Below are 21,667 nucleotides of genomic sequence, written 5' to 3' on the forward strand. Positions count from 1 at the left end.
CCTGCAGATCCACAAGGCAGCGTGTCCATGTCCAGGAAGAATTTATATCCAGGCTTTCCCGTGCCTGTGGATTATTGCCCCAAAGCAACAGCTTGTTTGGGATAAATCCAGAGTCCTGCTGGAATGGGAATCCCAGGGGATGGCGGGGGCTGAGCTGGGAAGGGCCAGGCTGCTCTGAGCTGATCTTCCTTGGTGCCAAACGAATCCGTGGCTCCCAAATCCAGGCCTGGGGTGCAGTGGGAAGCGTGGGAGGGATGGGATGAGCAGGTGGAAGGTGCTGGGCGAGTCCAAACTCCCCGAGGCACCCCCGAATTCCCGCAAAGCCGAGTGGAAAAGCACTTTCTCCTTTCCTTTTTTTTTTTTTCCACCCCCCTGTTTCTTGTTTTCCTTGGCTCCTCCACGTTCCGGGCAGGCTGACAGGGAGCTGCAATCCCTGTGGGAAAAGCTGAGCGGCTCCAGACAATGGATCCATTGCTGGTGGAGAAGGGAGCAGGTGGGGAGGAAAGGGAGCTGCACAAAAGGATCCAGGGGGAGGAGGAGGAGGAGGAGGAGGAGGAAGAGGAGGAGGAGCAAGGGGGGGATTGTCCAGAAATCCCTGGATCCAAGCTGGGTGCTCGGACAGCTGGTCCTGGCAGCAGCATCGGTGCAGGGTAATTAATAAATAAACGAGGCGTTTTCCAGGGAATTATGGGGATGGATTGTCGGCCTAGCTGCTGAAACAGCAGGAAATGGCTCAAAAATTTGGGAATTGAAAAAAAAAAAACAACCCCAAAGTGGAGCAGCCGTGAGGGAATGGATTTCCCAGAGCAGCTTGGGAGCTTCCATCCTTGGAAGTGTTCAATTCCAGGTTGGAGCAACCTGGGATACTGGGAAGCAGGGATGGAACTGGATGATCCTCAATGTCCTTCCAACCCAAACCACTCCGTGATCCCGACTTTTATTTCTCTTGGCTGCCTTGCAAGTGCCCTCAGTCGCAAGACTTCCAATAAAACTGCAGGAATTTGCTGCAAGACATTTCCCACTCCAGCGCCAGCACGGAGCCTCCGGGGCAGCCGAGCTCCCAACTCACAAAGGACACAGGAATTTGTCCCATTTCCTACATTTCTTCCACAGAAAGCACAGATCCCAAATCCCTGTGACTGCAGGGAATGGGATTTTGTCCTCTGGCAGGGCAGAGCCAGCCACCAATTTTGGGAAGGGTGACTGGAAGCGCAGCAGCCCCGTGGGATCTGACTTTCCTTTCTCATCCCAAACAATATTTCAAGGGATTTATTTTTATATCCTGAACAATGATATTAAAAACTCTATTAAAAAAAAAAAAAAAAAAAAAAGAGAAACCTGCCAGGCTGCAAACTGGGGCACCAGAAGGACAATGAGGAGGCAAAAATGCAGTCATGCCTAAGGAAAAGGAAATTTTTTCATGGGAATTTTTCATGGGAAAATCCTGAGGCAGCGTGAGTCACCCCTCAGTGTTGCCATGTCCTGGAACAGGGAAGCAGTGGCTGGGAATTGGGAGAGCTGGCAGGAGCAGGGCACAGACTTTGGATTGAGCTGGGTCCAGGATGGCAGGAGAAAAATCCTCCTGTGCTGAGGGAGCAGCTCAGGCAGGCTGGAAGTGTCCCTGGATGATCCCTGGGATGGCACTGCCAGGGATATCCTGGTGCAGTGGAGCTGCAGAAAGGCAACAAAATTCTGTTGGAAATGCATTAAAAAGAAAAAAAAATCGAATAGAATATTGCTTTTTTACTGCTAATTGATATAATTAATCCATTAAGGAAGAATTCCAGAGATCCCTGAGACTCCTACCATGGATAACAACGTGCACACGTCCATGCAGGGCTGGGAGTGAAGTCCTCGGGTTCCTCCATGGAATTGAGGGATCCACAGGCTGAAGCTGGCACAGAGGGAAGGGATCACTCCACCAGCAGGGTCCTGGAGGATCTTTGGGATGGGATCCCTGTGGGAAAGGAGGTGGCAATTCCCAGACGAGGAGGCAGCAGCTGCAGCCCTCTGTGGCTTCGAGGAGAAGCTTGAAAGGAGTAAAAATCCACTTCCCATGAAAAATACAGATCCCCTCACTAATTTTGCTCATCATTCCCACTGGATGTCGTTCCAGAACTGATGGATTTGAGGGGAATTTCCACCTTCTGCAGGTCTTAAGTCTTCCCCTGGCCCACAGAAAAATCTCCTTCACTTCCCCCCTCCCTGTGTGGTTGGTTTTGGGTTTTGTTCTGATTGTCAGCTGCCTCGAGTCTCCACTCAGAGAGAAAAAGGAGCTTTAATTCCTTTCTCTATTTAAAGTTGATTTCGGGAACATTTTTCTCCCGCACTGTGAACAATCAGAACTCTGTGGTCTCCCAGATATGTAAAACAGTTCTTTTTCTTCTTTTGTGGGCAGATGTAGTTGAGCTACATAATGGGACTCTGAGAGTGAGTCAACTCAGGGACTCTGGATGTATTTAAATTCCATTCCAAACGAACTCCTATTAAAAAATTCCCAGAAAATGCCAAATCACTGCAACTCATCATACCCAAAGCATCTTCACCCAACATCTCTAATAGATTTATCTACCACCCAACTGACCGCAAGGATACTCCACAGAGAAGCAAACAAGCTTGGAAAACATCCCAGCATTCCTGCTTTTTTTTTTTTTTTTTTATAAAGCAGGAAAAACACTGGAAGGCTCCCCACACCAGGCCTAGCGCCTTGGACCCGCGGGAGGGTAGAACAGGGCAGATCTGTACCAGAGCAAGGGTCTGGCTGCCCCTCAAGGCACGGCCGCCACCGAGATCCCTCCCGGTTTGTCCCGGTTTGTCCCGATCCATCCCGGCCCATCCCGGTCCCTCCGCCCGCCATGAGCCCCGCCCACTTCCGCCCCCCCGGGCAAATCTCGCGAGATCCCCGCCGGGTCACGCGCCCGCGCGCGCCGCCGCGGCCCAGCCCGGGGTCGGGGGGGGGGGACGACAAAAAAGGGCGGAGCCTCCGCCCCGCCGCCTCACGGCCCCGCCGCCATCTTGTTTCTCGGCCGCTCGGCGCTCACTCCGCTCCGGCCGCCCCCTTTTTCCCCCCCGCCTCCCGCCGGCCGCGCCGGAGGCAGCGCGGGCACCGGGCGGAGCAGGCGGAGGTCGCGGCGCCGGCCGCCCCGGTGAGTGCGTGGGGAGCGCGGCGGGGGGGAGGCGGCGGCGGCGGCGACCCGTGAGGGGGCGCGGGGCGGGGGCGGCCCTGAGGGCTCGGTGCGGCCCCCCCCCCCTCACCAACGGCTGCGCTGCGATTGGCCGGGCCGCGGCGCGCGCGCTGATTGGCCCGCGCGGGGGAGGCGGGCGCGGAGAGGCGGGCGCTGATTGGCCGGCGAGGCGCGGACCGGGGAGAGGACAGGGAGCGGACCGTTGTCCCGCGCGGGCGCGGCGTGGGGGGGGCGGCGGCGGCGGCGGCGGCGGCGGAGTCGGGGGAGGCCCGGGCGGGCCCGGGGCTGGCGGAGCCCGAGACCCCCGGGCTGGCACCCCCGGGATGAGACCCCCGACCTGAGACCCGGGATTCGGGGCTGGCAGCGCCCGGGGAACGCGCTGCCTCACGGCCGGCGCGGTGAGGCCTCCCGGTGCGGCCTCGCGGTGCTTTCCCGGGCCGGCGGCGGGTGGGATCTGCCGTGCCGCCACAAGGGATGTACTGTAGTGTTTCATCCCTGGAAGTGTCCAAGGCCAGGCTGGAGAAGGCCTTGAGGAACGTGGTCTAGTTGAACGTGTCCCTGCTCGTGGCAGGGGTGGACTGGGATGAGCTTTAAGGTCTCTTTCACCTAAACCATTCCTGGTTCTGTGATTCCAAGGCTGGTTGTGATCCTGACTTGTCTGAGAAAGGAGTGGGAGGGGGTAGAGAGGAGCTCGCATGTTTAGGTTTAGATTTGATTTTCGGAAGAAATTCTTCCCTGTGAGGGTGGGGAGGGGCTGGAAGGGATTGCCCAGAGAAGCTGTGGCTGCCCCATCCCTGGAAGTGTCCAAGGCCGGGTTGGACAGGGCTTGGAGCAGCCTGGGATAGTGGAAGGTGTCCCTGCTCATGGCAGGGGGTGGCGCTGGATGATACTTTAAGATCCCTTCCAACCCTTACCGTTGTGTCATTCCATGATTTTATGATTCAGTTTTACCAGTCTCTGGGATTTTTGCCATCCAAGCCTTGAGAAGCTTCAGGCTCGCACATTTGGCAGGAAGAGGGGCAGGACTACGGCAGGGCAGCCGTGGGTTTCTGGTGTTGGGGTTGTTTAATCTGTGCTCAAAAAGCAGCAAGAGCTGTGAGAACACCTTTGGTCTCCCTAAATCCTGCTTTCTCCGTATCTGAGGGAATTAAAGCAATGCCCCCAGGTAACTGATAAATCACAATGCGCTGCCAGCAGTGTGGGTGTGGCCTGGATAACCGGGAATTCTTTAGGGCTGGGTGGGATTTCCTTCAGGTGGGTTCCTTGTGCAGGTGTTTGAGGGGTGACAGGACAGCTTTGGGGTGGCTGAGCTGTGGCCCAGGGCCACCTCCAGAACCTGGAGCTCTGGCAGATTCCAGCTTGCTCGCAGAAGAAGGAGCAGTAGCACTGCCTACTTCTGGAATGGGACTCTTCAGAGTCATTCTGAGCCATTTGTGTTGGTGAGTGGAATATTTTCCATGTATTTGGGAATAAACCATCCCTGTCACCACTGCTGTCTGAGCATGGACAATTCAAAGCCCATGAGCTCGTTACCTTTTCCTCCAGCCCTACAAACCAGACCTCCTGGGCCGTCAAACTTCCTGGGCAACATCCTGTGCCTTTCCTTAGGTTTTTCCTTAAGTGAGGTTCTGGTTTTGGACTGGGCTGTTCCTGCTGGCTCTCTTTGTCCTCGTGCTCTGTGACAGCCTCAGCTCACCTGGGCCCAGGTGCTGTTGGGCATTTTGGTGACAACAATGTCACACTTGGCTCTGGCATAACCAGGGACAGGACCCCAGGGAAAGGCTGGAGCTGGGCCAGGGGGGATTCAGGTTGGATTTAGGGAAAGGTTCTTCCCCCAGAGGGTGCTGGGGCACTGCCCAGGCTCCCCAGGGAATGGGAACATTCCCAAGGCTGCCAGAGCTCCAGGAATGTTTGGACAGTGCTGCCAGGGATGCCCAGGCTGGGGCTGGACTGGATGATCCTTGTGGATCCTTCCAGCTCAGGATATTCCCAGGTGTGCTGGGATGAGCTGAGCCACCCCAAATCCAGGCTGGGAGATGCTCCTGCAGGACAATCCCAATGAGGAGGCTCACGGACACAGCTCTGAGGGAGACACCAGCAAGGAAACAACCCCTTCCCAAAAAACCAACCCCACCCAGCAAGGAATGAGGGAAGAGCTTTCCCAGAGAGCTGCCCCTGGATTCCTCAAAGTGTCCAAGGCCAGCTTGGTTATCAGCAAAAGGACCCTGAGGTCCTTTTCCTCTGAGGGATGCCCAGGGTGGGATTGTTGGGGTGTCTGTGCAGGGCCAGGAGCTGGGATGATCACAGGATCCCTGTGGATCCTTCCAGCTCAGGATATTCCATGATCCTGTGATCCAGCAGGAGCCCTGGCAGCAGTGAGCAGCTCATTCCAAGCAGGAGTAGGTGTGATCCCGCCGGTTCTCCGGTGGCTGCGCTTGGCCAGTGACCTTGAGCCGGTCATTTTTCCTGCCTGGCCGGTCTGTCCCTCGTTATTTTGTGCTCAATCAAGATAAATCCTGTTTGTCCAAGCCCATTCTCCTGCCACACGGGGATCACGGGCAGCGAGGGATTCCTAGAAGTGCCTCAGAGCGGCAGGTGACGGTTGCAGGGTTCAGAATGTTCCCTTCTCCCGGTGTTTTCCCAGTAACTTTGTACTTCATGGAATGGTTTGGGTTGGGAGGGACCTTAAAGCCCATCCAGTCCCACCCAATTCCACAGGCAGGGACAGCTCCCACTATCCCAGGTTGCTCCAAGCCCCGTCCAACCTGGCCTTGGGCACTTCCAGGGATCCAGGGACAGCCACAGCTTCTCTGGGAATTCCATTCCATCCCCTCCCCACCTTCACAGGAAAGAACTCCTTCCCAATATCCCATCTAAACCCTCTGTGATTTCAGAGCAAGAACAGCTGCAATGATCGAAATAAACCCTTTTAGGGCTTCCCAAATTAATTTAGTGGGGGTTTTTTTCCACAAATAAACCCTTTACTGCAGGGCTTCCCAAAATGAACCAGTTTTTATTGTCATGAGGAATTATTAAACACCCCGTGAGCATCAGCTGTTCCTGTAGGTCATTCCCGTGGCTCTTCCCGTCATTCCCAAGCACAGGAGAGCAGCTCTAAGTTCCTTGGGATGTGACAAGGCACAAGGGAATGTGTTTGGTCAGTCAGAACCCCTTGGAATTCCGGCATTCCAGCAAGGCATTCCTCTGCTCCGAAGGAAAGGTGCTGGGTTTGTTTTTCATACCACCCAAAGTACCTCACATGCCTCCAATAGTCAGAATTCCGCAGCTTCCAGGCTCTGGTTTTTATCTCAGGAATGCCACAGGAAGAGAACAGAGTGTATTTATTTATTTTTAAAGCCATGTTTTAACCAATTCTATTCCCCAAATCAGCAGGAAGATCTGTTTTTAAATTAATCTCTCCTCCTTATCAGATTCAAACTGATTTAATCTGCAGGGCTAGTCAAGCCTTGGTTATGCTTCCCAATATTTTTTCCCCCTGGATAATCCCGTCAGCATGTTATTTCCAAGCAGGAAATTTTATCTTGGAATCGCAGCTTGAAATCCATCGGGGGGATGGATTGTGGGGTGTGGGATTTGTGTGTTCAGAGGTTAAAATATCACCTGGTTTCGACAACTTTTTTATTGTGGACATTCCCGTTCTTTAACCACAGCATTCCCAAAGTTCCCGTCCTATCCAAGGGCTCCCAAAGTGCTGCTGGAGGGGGCAAAGTGAGGCTGGGGGGGTTAAAACTGATGGGCAGTGATTGGTGATGGAGGTGAACCCTCCACCTGAGCTTCCTGCCGGGAATTTTGGTGGGATCCATCCTGCCCAGGGCTCAGGGGCTGTGCCAGGGAGTTGGAAAAGCCGCCTGTCTGTTTTCTTTTTCCTCATCCTATGGGTTGTTGGTCGGTCTGTGCGGACACGTGGGAGGGCTCTGGGATCCAGGTCCCTGGTCCTGGTGGATCTCAGGGATAACGGCCCACAGGGAATGTGCCTGTTCCCACTGGGAAGCACCAAACTGGGACTGTGGCCAGCAGGGTGTCCAGTTCTGGCATACTCAGGACAAGGCAAGGAGCTGCTGGAGAGGGTCGGGCAGAGGCCACAGAGGTGGTTTGGGGTCTGGAGCATCTCCCTCATGAGGAGAGACAGCGGGAGCTGGGCCTGGAGAAGGCAAGGCTGAGAGGGGATCCCCATGAATCCATACAATGTCCCCAAGGGGTGTCAGGGGATGGTGCCAGGCTCTGTTCAGGGACGGGACGAGGAGCAGTGGCCATAAATTAAAATACAACGAGTTCCACCTCCGCCTGAGGAAGAACTTCATTCCACGAGGGTGGCGGAGCCCTGGAACGCCTGGAACGCTCCCTCTCCGGAGGCTGGACACAGGTGTCCCTGTGTCACCTGCTCCAGGTGACCCTGCCTTGGCAGTGGGCTTGCACTGGGCGATCTCCAAAGGTCCCAAAAATTCCGGAATTCCGGGATCCAACCGCGCGCGCTCCCGCCCCGCCGCGCGCACGTGCGGCCCCGCGCCCCGCCGCGAAGGTGTGGCGGGAACCGCCGTGATTGACAGGCGCGCGGACCAATCAGCGGCCGCTCCCGCCAGCCTCCTCAGGCGTTTGAATAGGAGGCGAGGCGGCCAATCGGGGCGGGGCTGGTGGGCGGGGCTTGCCTGACCCCTGCGGCCGCCGCTCAAGGTAACTTTAAAGCAGGAAGCGGCCGGCGAGGCTGCGCCGCGGCGCCGGCCAATGGGAGCGCGGGGCCGCGGGGCGCGCAGCCAATGGGAGAGCGCGGCCGCGGGGCGCGCAGCCAATGGGCGCGGGCGCGGGGCGGGCCGGGCGCGCGCAGCGGGGCGCGCGGGGCCGCCGCCGTTAAAGGGGCCGCGGGCACGGCCCGGCCCGGGGGGGGCTCCCGCGGCTCCCGGGGTCACTCAAAGACAAAGCCATGGCGGGGAACCCCCGGCCGCGGGCACGGCCGGCGGTGAGTCCGGGGCGCTGCTGCTGCGGTGGCGGCGGGGGAGGGCGGCCCGGGCGCCGGGGACAGGCCGCGGCGGCGGGGGATGCTCGTGTGTCCCGGTGCGGGGGGGAGGGGGGGGGGGAAGGTAGCGCGCCGGGAGGTGCTCGCCTTGGGGTTTGGGGTTGAACCCCCGGTGCTGCCCGCGGCTCCCCGCCGAGCCACCCCCAGCGCCGGTAACGGCGTGAGGGCAGTGATGGGGTGGACAAAGCAGCGGCGCCCCCACGCCGGGGTGCCCCGAGCACGGCGGGAGCTCCCCCGCTGCCCTCGGCCTGGCCGCGATGCGCCCCGCGGGGCCGGGGTTGGGGGGGGGGGGAGACAGCGGAGCCGCGACACCCCCAAACTCCCGGCGTGTGCTGGCAGCCCTTTGTTGTCGCTTTTCTCGGGAACTCAGCGCCGAAGGTCACGGGAGCCGCGGGGGCCGGCGGGGGGGAGCGGGGGCAGCCGGGGGTTGGCGGCCCGGAGGGGGCTGAGGGCTCCCCGGGGCCCCCCGAGCCCCGGCCGGCCGCGCTCCGCCGCCGCAGCCCAACTTGGAGCGGGGCCTGCACGAGTGACCTTGAAATCCCAGCGCTCCGAGCCGCCACTCTGAAGGACAAAGTTTGTTTGCGGCACTTTGGACCGACAGAAAAAAAAAAAAAAAAAGAGAGAGAGAGAGAAAGAGAGAAGAGAAAAGAAGGGGGGGGAAAAATGGAGCTGCTCGCGGTGGCCGAGGGCATCAAGGACACGGGGAATAGTTGGGAGATTAGGATGAAAGTTGGGTTTCGGCGAGCACATCGTGGACATTCCTGCTCCTCCGAGATGCTTTTTCCCGTCCTGTCCCTGTCAGGGTGAAAAAACATCATTTTTTCCCCCCTTTCCTGATCGCTGATTGTTGACCTTAGAAGCGCTGTGTTGGAAAATTAAGGATAATTAGATCGTACGAGTTCTTCTTGTAAGGGTTGGAGAACACGGGGCCAGGCCCTTGAACCTGAGCTTTGCCTCCTGTCAGGATTTCCTTGGGTTTCAGCTTCGTTCCCGGTGTTATTTGGGGGTGTTTTAATTAAAAATTAAGCCTCCCATCACCTTATCTTGGGGTTCTTCAACTTCTTGGCGTTGTCACAGTTTTGGTGTGAGGAGGGAGCAGGAGGAGAAACGTCCCCAAAAAGCACCTCTTAATAATTAAAGAATGTTAGAAGAACTTCTGGAGCTGTGAGGATGAAGGTCATTGTCAGCATCATGGAGCAAAAAATGAGATATTTAAATATATTTCCCTTGGAATTAGGGTATATCCAGCTTTTTAGTGTTGGCAGGACACGAGGGCAACCTGCAGCTCCCATAAATTAGAAGAAAAATCCTGCAGAAATCTTGGTTGCACCCAATATTTGGCGAATTTTTCGTGCTTCAGCTTGCAGGAGGCTGGGGAAGAGTAGGTGCTGCTTGATCTTTCTGGGTCAAGAGCAGCAGGAAGAGCCTGGGAAATCTGGAAATGGATTTATTAACAAATTATTCCAGTTCCTGAGGGGTTTTTTTTTCCCCCTCCCAGAAGTGGAGGGGTAGGAAGGTCCCATTTTAAGGAGTGAAGTTTGGGTGTCCCCTCTGCTCCAGAGATCTCCAGGGATTTTTTTGTTGTTGTTTTCTAGAAGTTTTATTCCCTAGAAGTTTGATTGTTTTGTTTTATTCTCTAGGAGTTTGATTTTTTAGCTTTATTCTTTATATCAATTCAATTTTTTAGCTTTATTCTCCATATAAGTTTGATCTTTTAGCTTTATTCTCTATAGAAGTTTGATTTTTTAAGCTTTATTCTCTGTATAAATTTCATTTTTTTGCTTTATTTTCTATATAAGTTTCATTTTTTAGCTTTATTCTCTATATAAATTTCATTTTTTAAGCTTTATTCTTTATATAAATTTCATTTTTTTAGCTTTATTCTCTATATAAATTTCAATTTTTTAGCTTTATTCTCTATATAAGTTTGATTTTTTAGCTTTATTCTCTATATAAATTTCATTTTTTAGCTTTATTCTCTATATAAGTTTGGTTTTCTAGTTTTTTAGCTTTATTCTCAGTATAAATTTCATTTTTTAGCTTTATTTTCTATATAAATTTCATATTTTTTTAGCTTTATTTTCTATATAAATTTCGTATTTTTTAAGCTTTATTCTCTATATAAATTTCATTTTTTAGCTTTATTCTCTATGAATTAATTTTTTTAGCTTTACTCTCTAGGAGTTTGATTTTTTTTTTTTTTTAGCTTCATTCTCTAAGACTTTGGTTTCCCACTTTTATTGTCCAGAAGATGGATTTTCTACCTTGATTTTCCACGAGTTTGCTTTTCCAGGAGGCTTTTTTCCTGTGAATTTTATTTTTTTACTTCCTCCTAAGATTTTTAACCTGGAATTTCAGGCTTTATTTTTAATTTCATTGACTTCTCCACCCTTGTTTTTTCCACCAGTGAAAGCAGTGAAGGTGTTGGGGACATTTTTGGGGAGGGGACATTGCTTGTGTGGGAGGGCTTTGGGTGCCTACACGAGGTCACCTTTCCAGCCACTGAATTTGGGTTTTATTTCATTTAATCAGGTTAATATCTTGTGTTTATATAATGGGGGTGACAGCTGTATTTTAATTATGTTGGCTCATGAGGTGGTTTCTTCATTTCAGGCCTTCTTGTGTTGTAAATGAATTAAATTGGGTGATTTTTTTGGAGCCTGAAGTCATGAATTATTTAAAATGTTAAAGCTCTTTAATTAGTTAAGCTCTTTCATTATGATCAAGAATAATTTCCCTGCTATTTCAGAGGGTTAAAAACCACAACAAGGGGCACTGACAGCAAGAACAAACTTCAGGACGTCTCCAAAGCATCCTAGGAGATCAAAAAGGAGATTTTTTTTGGGGATTTGTTCCCAAAACCCAAAGGTTTTCCAAATGCTGACGTTTCACTGAGGGCATTTTCTTTTGGTTTCTGTTTATTTGGTCACTTCCTGCTCAAATCAGAGCAGGACTTTTCCCTTTCCACGCCATGAAGGTGACCCAGAAGTGGGGAAATTTGCATCTTTATAACACCAAAGCATTTTTATTTCAATAAAAAACAGAAGAAAAGAGGAAAAAAAAAAGAAATTAAACCATCCTGGCTGCTTGTTTAGCACTTCAGGTTGGGCTTGATTTAAGCAGGAGGGAAAAACTTGAGGTGATCTCTGTGAAAATAATTAATTTTAACTTTTGGAAGGTGCCATTTGATGATTTAATTTATCAAATTGAGTGAAGACAGTAATAGGAATATTAAATATTATCTAGAATAATAGAAATAAATAGATATTTCTCTATCAATAGGTCCAGAAATAAGTGAATTTATATAAATATATAGAGCCCTGCAGCCCCTTAAAATCATTTATTTGACCCAAAATTTCCCTGGGAGAAAGAGTTGGAAGTTGGGATCCAGATCCCTCTCGCCCAGTTTGGGGTTGGTTCAGTCAGAGGATGGAAGCAGAGGGAATGTGGTGGAGGATTTATGGAGTTTGAAGGTGGAATCATCCTAAATATTCCTGGGAAAAGTGGCTGGGAGGCTCCTGGAGTGGTCAGGTGTTTATTTTTCCAAGCTCAACACAACTTAAACTCTGATTTGCAGCTTCCTCCTTTACCTAAACCCTGGGTCACTCAGTGCAGCATTTAATTCTTTCAACTTCTTAAAAATTTGGTTCGAAAATGTTTAAAAACTTGCTTGAAAATGTTTAAAAAGGGGAGGTTTTGTGGTTTTCATCGAGAGCAGAACCTCAGCCTCCCCCTGAGTTTGTGTCCATCCCCTTTCCCCAGCTGGATTTTATAACCTCATTTTATAGAATCTTCTTTGGATGAAATAAATCAGTGTGCAACTTGAAAAAAGCTGTAAGAATTCTGATTGGTTTTCTTTCTTTCTTTGTTTATTTTTCATTTCTTGCCCGTCCATAATGCTGGAAGTTTTGATGGTTCAATAATTACAGTGGTGCTGTGGGTTCAGTGCTTAAATTCGGTTTCATTTGTGAAGTTCTCCTGCTTCCTTTTTTCTTCTGACAACTTTGGGAGCTGGAGAAGGATTTGGGATAAGGGATGAGGGGACAGGGTAAGGGGGGAATGGATTCCCACTGGCAGAGGGCAGGGATAGATGGGATTTGGGGAAGGAATTCTTGAAGAATTCTGAGGGTGGGGAGGGGCTGGGATGGAATTCCCAGGGAAGCTCTGGCTGCCCTCAGTTCCCTGGAAGTGTCCAAGGCCAGGCTGGAGCAGTGGGATAGGGAAAATGTCCCTGCCCATGGCAGGGCTGCAACAGGATGGGATTGAAGTTCCCTTTCCCACCCAAACCATTCCATGATTTGTGGATTGGGTTTCTCCAAAGCTGATCCCAAACCCCACCGTAGAAATCTGTTCCCCCAGCGCTTTTCCAGGGAATATTTTCCAGGCAGAGCCTTTCTTGGGACACACCAGGCTGGGCTGAGTCCTTGTGGATGTTGGTGCTCCTTGGGATGGGTTTGGCAAGCCCCATTCCCAGGATTTTCCTTCAAAACATTGGGAACCAAAGCCTTGTGTGGTGTAATCCCAGCTCCCTGCATGCCACAACCCGAGGCTTCCCTTTCACTCCAGCAGGGCCAAATCCTGGGATTCTTTTCCAGCTGCTGCAGTGGAATCTGCAAAAATCGGAATTTTTTTAGATGGCAAGATTTGTTCAGCAAAAAAAAAAAGAAATCTGTGGTGCAGGAGTGGCTCTAAATCCTTTTAAATTTAATAATTTTGCCTATTCGAGCCTGGATATTGAGGTGGAAGGAGAAACCATTGATCTCCAACACAATTAAATCTTTTCCCACCGCTGCTGCCACCTCCCAAAGCCACTAAAAACCCTCAAAATTAAAAAATTAAAGCTAAAAACCTCTCCATTTCTGGCACTTTGTGTCTCCAGCAGCCTCCAGGTTGTTTGGAAGCGTCGTGGAAATGAATGAGCTGTTATTCCATGAATAATATTGAATTAAATATTCACTTTTGGGGCTATTTTTTTATTCTTTGCGGGTTTTTCTGGGTGTTGTGCTGTTGGCTTTTATTTTTTGCCAGGTAAAATTTCATCTTTAAAACACAGAAAAGGAGGAAAGAAGCAAAGAAATTCCCCTTTGTTTTTTTTCCTAATAATTAACTTGGGAGTTTTGTGGGATAGTGGCTTTTGTAAAACCACTTTGGAAGAGTTTTATGGGAGTTTTTTTGGAGGATTGGGAGCTTTTTAAACCCTATGTGGAGTTGTTAAATCTCTATTTGTCACGTGGTAGGATCCGGATGAGGTTGTGGGGGGAATTTTTTCCAGAAATATTTGTGGTTTATCCTTATTTGTAGCCCTCATTTAAGGATGTCAAGGCAAAACTTTTGGGGTTTGTGCCTCATTTCGTGGAATTTTTCATTGTGTTTCAGGTTTAACCATTTTTTAGGATCCTTGCATGGAATGTGCTGCTTCTTCTGTGGAAAAAAAAAAAAATGGGATTTTCCCCATAATCGTGGGGATGTGGCTGTTTTGTGTGGAATTTCTGATCCTACCAGGATCTGTGGGATGCTGCTGAGTTCCTCCTTCTTCCCTGAGGCTCATTCCTTCCCTCTGGCATTCCCTGTTGGCATATCCCTTGGAATATTTGGGTAAATTTCATTTGGAGCTGCCCTCCAGCCTCTTTGGTTGATTTCTAACTCAAGGGGAATTTGGGAATGGTTTAAAAGCCGGCAAAAATTGTGGATGGGGACGTTATTCCCATTCCTACCTCACTTGGATGCCTGGGAATGCAGCTGCAACATGGATCTGGTGGGCTGCTCCTGCTGTTTTTCCAGGCAAAAAGTCTGGATACTGCTCAGGCTGGAATTGCAGGCTTGGAGATTTTGGGTTTATTTGTGATTTTCCTGTAGGTTGTGTTTTCCAGGAGCTGAAGTGGCAGATTTTCCAAGGGGTTTGGCTGCTTCCCTCTTCCCAGGGTGCCCAGAAAAGAGCAGGAAGCAGCATTTGTTCAAAAATAACCCCCCAAAAAATCCCCATCCAAAGGTTCTTCACGTTGCCTTTGCTCTCCCATGAAGTGAAGCTCTTCCAGGTTTCGTCAGCTGCCTCAGGATTTGGGAATTTTAATGTTTGTCAGAGGCGTTGTGCTCTGGTGAGCAGAAAAACTGCTGGGATATTCCTGGGAATCTGCTCTGGATTCACCTCAGGCAGCGAGGCCTCAGCTTTTCCTGGCTTTTCTTTTTCCCCTCAGTCTGGAAAGACAAAATGTTTTCCTGCCTGGAAATATCCCAGGTTTTGTGGATGGGTTGGAGGTGAATCCCAGCTTTCCCTGGTGTTCCAGGATCCCAGGATGGTTTGGATTAAAGGGGATTCCACCCCCAGGGACACTTTCCACTATCCCAGGTTGCTCCAAGCTCCATCCAAGCTGGCCTTGGACACTTTGAGGAATCATGGGGCAGCTCTCTGGGAAAGCTCTTCCCTCATTCCTTGCTGGGTGGGGTTGGGTTTTTGGGAAGGGGTTGTTTCCTTGCTGGTGTCTCCCTCGGAGCTGTGTCCGTGAGCCTCCTCATTGGGATTGTCCTGCAGGAGCATCTCCCAGCCTGGATTTGGGGTGGCTCAGCTCATCCCAGCACACCTGGGAATATCCTGAGCTGGAAGGATCCACAAGGATCATCCAGTCCAGCCCCAACCTGGGCATCCCTGGCAGCACTGTCCAAACATTCCTGGAGCTCTGGCAGCCTTGGGAATGTTCCCATTCCCTGGGGAGCCTGGGCAGTGCCCCAGCACCCTCTGGGGGAAGAACCTTTCCCTAAATCCAACCTGAATCCCCCCTGGCCCAGCTCCAGCCTTTCCCTGTTTTCCAGCAGAATTTGAGGTTGGAGGAGCCACTTTGCTCTTGGGAGCCTTCGTTGGGTGAGCTCAGGGATCCTGAGGAAGGAAATCGGGCTGGATGGAGCAGAGTGAAGCTGGAAAATTCCCCCATAAAACTTCCCAGATGAAAAACCCACACAGGTACAAAATCCAAGGATTCCTCTGGCCCTGCTGAGCTCTCATCTCATCCCGAGTGAGTTTTTTGCCAGCTCTAATCCTGGGATGAGTTTTCAAGGAGGAGAAGGAATTCCCCTAATTGCCCAGGAATGGGTCCTTAGCGAGGTTTCTCTCTCAGAGCCAGCTCTGGAGCTTTGTGTCACAGTTTGGGGTTTTTCCCTTTCCTCCCAATCCTCTTCAGCACCTCCAAACCATTCCCATATCCATATTTTAATTGGGAGAAATTCCTGTAGTGTTCTGAGCACTTTGAACCTTGGATTTTGGGGTTTATAGTGATTTTATTCTGTAGGTTTTCCAGCCTGTTGCTGCCTCTGTTTTTACTTTTCACTCAGTTTATCATAAAATGATTCTAAACAGCCACGGAAAGCAGGAATTGTCCCATTGTTCTGAAATCTTTTGTTTAACTTAAAAATAGGAATTTTTTGTTTATTTTTTATATTATAGATGACCAGAGTAAACCATTTCTGAAATCCTGAAATCTGCATATTTAGTTATATCTGGAGGCAGAATTTAATGCAAGAAATTCAGTGCTGGTGAAATTCTCTTCCTCTTTCTTCCATTCCCTTTTTTCCTTTCATTTTAACCTGTTGTTTTCCTGGGATTCTGGGCAGTGTTATGTTCCAGTGCTGTATTTAAATAGGAGAAATGCAAATCATTTCTGGTTTTTAAAAGTCATGTTCCTTGTATCCAAGAGGAATTGCATCTCCTCTCACACCAAATTCCAGTGTCAGGAATATTGAAATATTCCCAGGCCAAAACAGCTCCCAAGGATTGGGTTTTTTATCCCAAAACTATTTTTTGACAATGCTGATGGAGGTGGGGGAGATCCAAATGCCAATTAAACCCTCATTAGAATAATTTTTATCTGTGATTTTCTTATAAATACTTGAAATATCTCAGTTTGTGGGCAGGTTCTATTCTCATGCAAATAATTGTGGAAGAGTCAGCAAGAAATGTGTCAGTCACTGAATTCCAGAGGTTCCTTCACCTGGAATTCTTCCTGTCTTGCTCTGAGACTGAAAATACAATTCCCTGACCTTTTTTTCCTTGTCAAATTCCCTCTGGCTCTTCCCACGCCCAGGTTGCTGGAATTAAAATACAACTGTTCCCTGTCTTCCTTGGAAAAGTGTGGAATTAAAACAGAACCATTCCAGTATTCCTTGGGAAGGGTGGAATTAAAACAGAACCATTCCCTGTCTTCCTTGGAAAAGTGTGGAATTAAAATAGAACCATTCCAAGTCTTCCTTGGAAAAGTGTGGAATTAAAATAGAACCATTCCAAGTATTCCTTGGGAAGTGTGGGCTGCAGGATTGTCTGGCATGACCCCTTAATGCCATTTTAGGGATCCTCCTTGCTTTGGAATAGTGGATTTTGGAATTCCTGGCTGGAGTAGGTTTGGGAATTCCTGGCTGATTCCTGGGCCTGTTTCCAGAGGGGAATCTGCTCATGGATCACCGTGTCATGGAAAAAAGACACACAAATATCCTGGAGATCCTTCCCTGTGGAAAATCCATCCTGTGGTGGGAGAGATTTGTTTTCCATCCATGGGATCTGTGTCATTCCTGGATATTTTGGAGCTGCTCCGGGTGTTTGATGTTCTGGTGGCCATCCCAGAATTCCCAAGCTGCTCCCAGCACCTGGAAAGCACCAAGTTCCATCCTTTTGGGCTGTGTCTTCTTCCCAATCCTTCCAGGGTTGGGAATTCTGCTGGAGCCACATGCTCCTGTCACAGAGGAAGCCAGAAAGGCTGGTCCTGGTGTTCCCAGGGATTCCCAAGTTGTGTGTCCAGCGTGGTGTTAGTATTAACTGGAATTAGAATTCCTTGTCCCAAAGGTACAGCTCGATCCAGGGATTTATTGAGGGGGAAAACTGGTGTCAGCTGGGAGCTGAACCAGACCTGGAAAACGTCACTGGGCCAGCAAGGGTGAGGTCAGTGAGTGCTGAGTGTCCCAACCTCCTCATCCCTCCTCACCTGGATATAGGGAGAGGCTGATCCCAGGTATTTTCCCTTTGTTTTCACCTTATTCCTTCTCGGGACACTAAAGCTGTTTGCAGAGATCCCAGTCTGCCTGGATGCACGGACACCCTCTGGAATAAATAAGCAGATTTGTAACACCCAAGGCTAAATCATGGCCATGGGGGCTTCAATCAAAAGATTTGGAATTTAAATCTTCCTGCTTTTGGTATCCTGCATTGTACAGACTGCTAATTCCTCCTGTTGATCCTACTCGAGGAAAAGAGGAATTTGAAAACTGCTGGAAAGCCACAAAAAGTGACACTTTAGTGTCAAACAGGCACAGAATGAAATGTTTATTGTACTTTTTTTATGGAAAAATAAATTTAATTAAAAAAAAAAACAACTCCAGAGACTGTGAGACCTGGGCTGGCATTTCTTCTGAGGGATTAGCCCCTTCCTGGATTCCTGGGACATGGAATCACACAATCACAGAATGGTTTAGGTGGGAGGGACATTAAGGATCATCCCATTCCTTCCCCTATCCCACAGTGCTCCAACCTGGCCTTGGACACTTCCAGTGATAAGTCAGCCACAGCTTCTCTGGGAAATCCATCCCAGCCCCTCACAGGAAGGAATTTCTTCCCAATCTTTAATCCAAACCCATCAACTTGAAGCCATTCCCAGTTTTCCTGCTTTTAATCCTGCTCTCCCTCCTCGCTCATTCCTGTTTTTTTTTCCTCTCCCAGCTCCCAGGATGTCCACGGACGGCGGCTTTGGCACGGCCGGGAACAGCGATGCCCAGCAGAGCCTCCAGTCCTTCTGGCCACGGGTCATGGAGGAGATCCGCAACCTTACCGTGGTGAGTGTCCCCAGGGATTGGTGTATTCCCAAAAAACCATTCCTGTCATTCCCAAAAAAACCATTCCCAAAAATTCCCGTCAAAATAAAGCTCGGCTTGAAAGTGTTCCTGCTCCAGGATCCGGGAAATTGGGTGTTTATATGGGATAAGGTGGTTTAGGAAGTGATCAATAATCCCTCAGCCACAGGGGATTTCCCAAAAACTGGAGATACCAATGGAATTGTGGCAGAGTCATAAAATCATGGAATGGTTTAGCTTGGAAAAGATTTTAAGGATCATCCCTGTTGCACCTTCCACTATCCCAGCTTGCTCCAAGCCCTGTCCAGCCAGGCCTGGAACATTCCAGGGATGGGGAGTTCACCTGTCTGGGGTGGAAGTCAAACCTGCAGCTCCTTCTGGGCTAAAACAACACCCCAAAAGTGATTTAAAAGTTCTTTTAACAGGCTCTAGGTGGCTGCATCCTAGGGAATTTCAGGGAAATTCCTCTTGGGGAAAAGAGATGGGATTCTAAAACAGCTACAGGTGGACGAGGAGATGCCAGAGGCTGCTTTAGGTGGCAGAAGATTGAGGGATTTGAGGATAAACCTCCCATTGTGCTGCTGTTCATATTCTGAATTATAAACATGTGAGGGAACCCTTGTCCACACCGAGTTTTTACTGACAAAATACGGCTTAGTCTCTTCCCTCCTCCCTAAATTCCCTGTTAATTCCAATTTTGTGAATGAACTTTTGAGTTTAGGCTCCTGCCCTAGTCCAGAACCACCTCCTTGGACAACCCTGAAGTGCTGAAATCACTCAAATGCCAAGTGTGTCATTATCAGGTGCTTTATTAAATTAAAGACGTTTGATTAAAAAAAATCCCGTCTAGGCTGAGAATAACAACTGGACTAAGCAGCTTCTATTTTCTTCCAGCCCCACAAGAGGTGTGGGAACAAGGGCACGTAATAAAAATTACTTTTTGAAGAGAGATTGATGGATTCCTGTGATCCAACGGGCCCAAAATCACTCTCCTGGTGCTTTTAATGCAGCTGAAAACAAAAGAACTCCAGTCCAAGCCAGGCTCTTCAAAGTAAAAAACCCCCCAATCCACCAGGCCCAAGATAAGCTGCTTTTTGCAGCCTGTGTGCAGATAGTTGATTAAAGAAACAGATGTAGAAATTTGTATGCATAACCAGAATTAATTACTTTCCTCTTTCAGCACGGCGAATTCTTGTGTTCAGGAGCTGGAGTTTCATCTCCACATGAAAGGGGTTTATTATGCAGCTTATCAAGTATGGGCAGCTTAATTTTTAACTGTCAGTGGGATCTATTTATTGCTTTGCAAGCTCAGGAGTCATTGGAAATGGAGCTGAGGGCAGGGAAGGAAGAGGGATAACAGGAAAACATCCCAGCGCTGTGCAGTCAAATCCTGGAATTTATTCTCTTTATTCTTGAAATTGCTCCCGTGGATGTGGGTGTAAAAGTGGCAGAGCAGGGAGTGAAAATTGTGTTGGTCCCCTGATTTTTTGAGGCTATTTCTGCCTGGTTTTGTGCTTTTTTTGGTGGTTAAAATTCAGGGGAAAAAACCAACAAGAGCAAATTGTGTTTAAAGAAGGGAAGGATGCAGCGCAATCCCGGAGAAATAAGAACCAGGCCTAGGCTGAGCTCAGCATTTCAGCTCCACAAGAGGCCTGTGGAGACAGCGAGGCCTAATTTGGAGAAAAGAAAAGATGAGGAATTGGTGTCTGAAGCTTTTCCTGCTGGGTGGGGGCCAGTGCTGCTCCTGCCTCCCTTCCCCACCGTGCTGCTCCTTCTGATTTATGGGACGTGGCCTGGCTGCCTTAAAGGAATAAAGGAGATGGAATTTTCCTGATTTTTTTTCTCTAAATCTAAAGATTTTAATATTATTTTACCTGTTCGTGTCTCCTCAGACTTCATAAAAGTGGATATTAAAACTTAAGTGGTGCAAATTAAAAATTTTCCCCTCAGCTTTCTGTGATACTCGAAGTTCACGAGGCCCTTTAAAAAGGAAAGAGCTGAGGGGAAAAAAGAGTAAAAAGCCAAGAATAACAACAAAAAAAACCCCTTTAGGATATTTTTCTGTGTCCTGGCAACCCCTTCAGTTGTTTATGTCGTGGTCCCTGAACATGGTGTGTGTTTAAGGACAGGTCCCAGCCCTTTTATTGCCCCAAATCTTTCAAAATTCCACATTCTCCATCAGGATGGGACAGCCCCACAACAAATTAATTCTGATTTGCAGCAGGAGCAACACACTCAGGTTTCTCTGCAGAATGAGGCACAAAAATGCCTTTTAATTATATACATATATATATATAAAACAATGTATATAGATATATATAAATGTGCTGGATGTTAATTCAATAAAATGCCCCTGCTGAAATGCTGGCTGGGCCACGCACATTTTTCTTCACAGGAAAGAAACACAGAACAGAAATTTCGAATAAAAACCAGCATTTTCAGCGTTTTCCCCCTCTTTTGTTTCCCTAACACATCCTGCAGTGCTTTTTTCCCCCGGAGAAATGACTTCCCCATTATTTTCCTATGACATTTTTTGTTAAGAAGGGAAGATTTTTTTTTTATTCTTTTTTAGAAGTCTTTTGTGAGTAGGAATTCTGCATTCCTGATGCAGTGGGATGTAGCCTCAGCCTTTCTCCCTTTTTTAAGAGGTTCCTGGCAGAAATACACTGGATTTATTTATTTATTTTAATTCCACTTTTTCTCTTCAGGGAAGGGAGAAGCCTCTTGGTGGTTTCCTGAGCCCAGGAATTCTCTCCAGGGAATGCGTGGGTGCAAATTTGGGCTCAGTGATGTCTCAGGGCAGGATGATCCAGGCTCCTAAATCACCATTCCTGACTGGAAAACGGGGAAAAATCCACCTGAAAACATAAAACTGGTCTTTTGAACCAGGTTCTTGCAAGGTTTTTAACACCGAAATTGGGATTTGGCAACAGAGAAGTCCAAATAAAGGCAGGATTTCATCCAGCTCTTGTTTGCCTTCATGTTCTCCTGTGATTTTTTGTAAATTCCAATGGTTTCTGAGGCCCAGGAAGCATAATTGAATTAGTTGTCTCAAATATAAATAGATGGATAAATGTGTGACAGCAGAAACATTCTGTCCTTCAGGAAAACTTCAGCTCAGAAGTGAAATAATGAATGTAAGTGTCTGACAGAAGGATTACATCAGTAAAAAATAGAAAAAGGAGAATTCCCAGCCCTCAGGAAGAGCTGCCACACCTGAAAGAGAATAAATTTGATTTTAACCAGCTCAATTCTAGAAAACACAGACCTGTTTTAAGTTTTTTACCTTTATTTTCAGTTAAATACCAGTAAAAAGTCTCTCAAATCTCTCTGCAGAAAGACTTCAGAGTTCAGGAGCTGCCCTTGGCTCGGATTAAGAAGATCATGAAGCTGGATGAAGATGTGAAGGTATTCAGGATTTAATATATTATTTCTTATTTATTTGATAGATGTTAAAATATAAATATATTTTATATTTATTGTTTATTTCATACATATTTTTTATCATTCAGGATTTTTACCTGGAATATTGATGGTCCTTTTCCTGGATATTTTACCTATAATTCCTTGAAATTCAGTATTCTTCTCATTATTATTATTATTATTTTTAAAGCGTTTTTTAACA

The 21,667-nt window shown here is 48.6% G+C and overlaps 1 protein-coding gene across 3 annotated transcripts in view; it reads left to right on the plus strand.

Moving 5' to 3' along the window:
- The first annotated feature begins 2,998 nt into the window (after positions 1-2,998).
- The window catches only part of NFYC (nuclear transcription factor Y subunit gamma), a 31,137-nt gene continuing 12,468 nt past the window's right edge, over positions 2,999-21,667 (plus strand). For 2 of the 3 annotated variants that reach the window (XM_069035856.1, XM_069035858.1), the window contains exons 1-3: positions 8,027-8,160; positions 17,912-18,024; positions 21,379-21,450. In XM_069035856.1, coding sequence (XP_068891957.1) covers positions 17,920-18,024; positions 21,379-21,450 — 177 coding nt within the window. In that variant the 5' untranslated portion in view covers positions 8,027-8,160; positions 17,912-17,919. Of the gene's footprint in view, positions 3,147-8,026; positions 8,161-17,911; positions 18,025-21,378; positions 21,451-21,667 lie in introns of those variants that run through there. The other variant, XM_069035857.1, reaches the window with a different exon arrangement.

The sequence above is a fragment of the Aphelocoma coerulescens genome, chromosome 23 (genome assembly GCF_041296385.1).
Source record: "Aphelocoma coerulescens isolate FSJ_1873_10779 chromosome 23, UR_Acoe_1.0, whole genome shotgun sequence".
Lineage (NCBI taxonomy): Eukaryota > Metazoa > Chordata > Aves > Passeriformes > Corvidae > Aphelocoma > Aphelocoma coerulescens.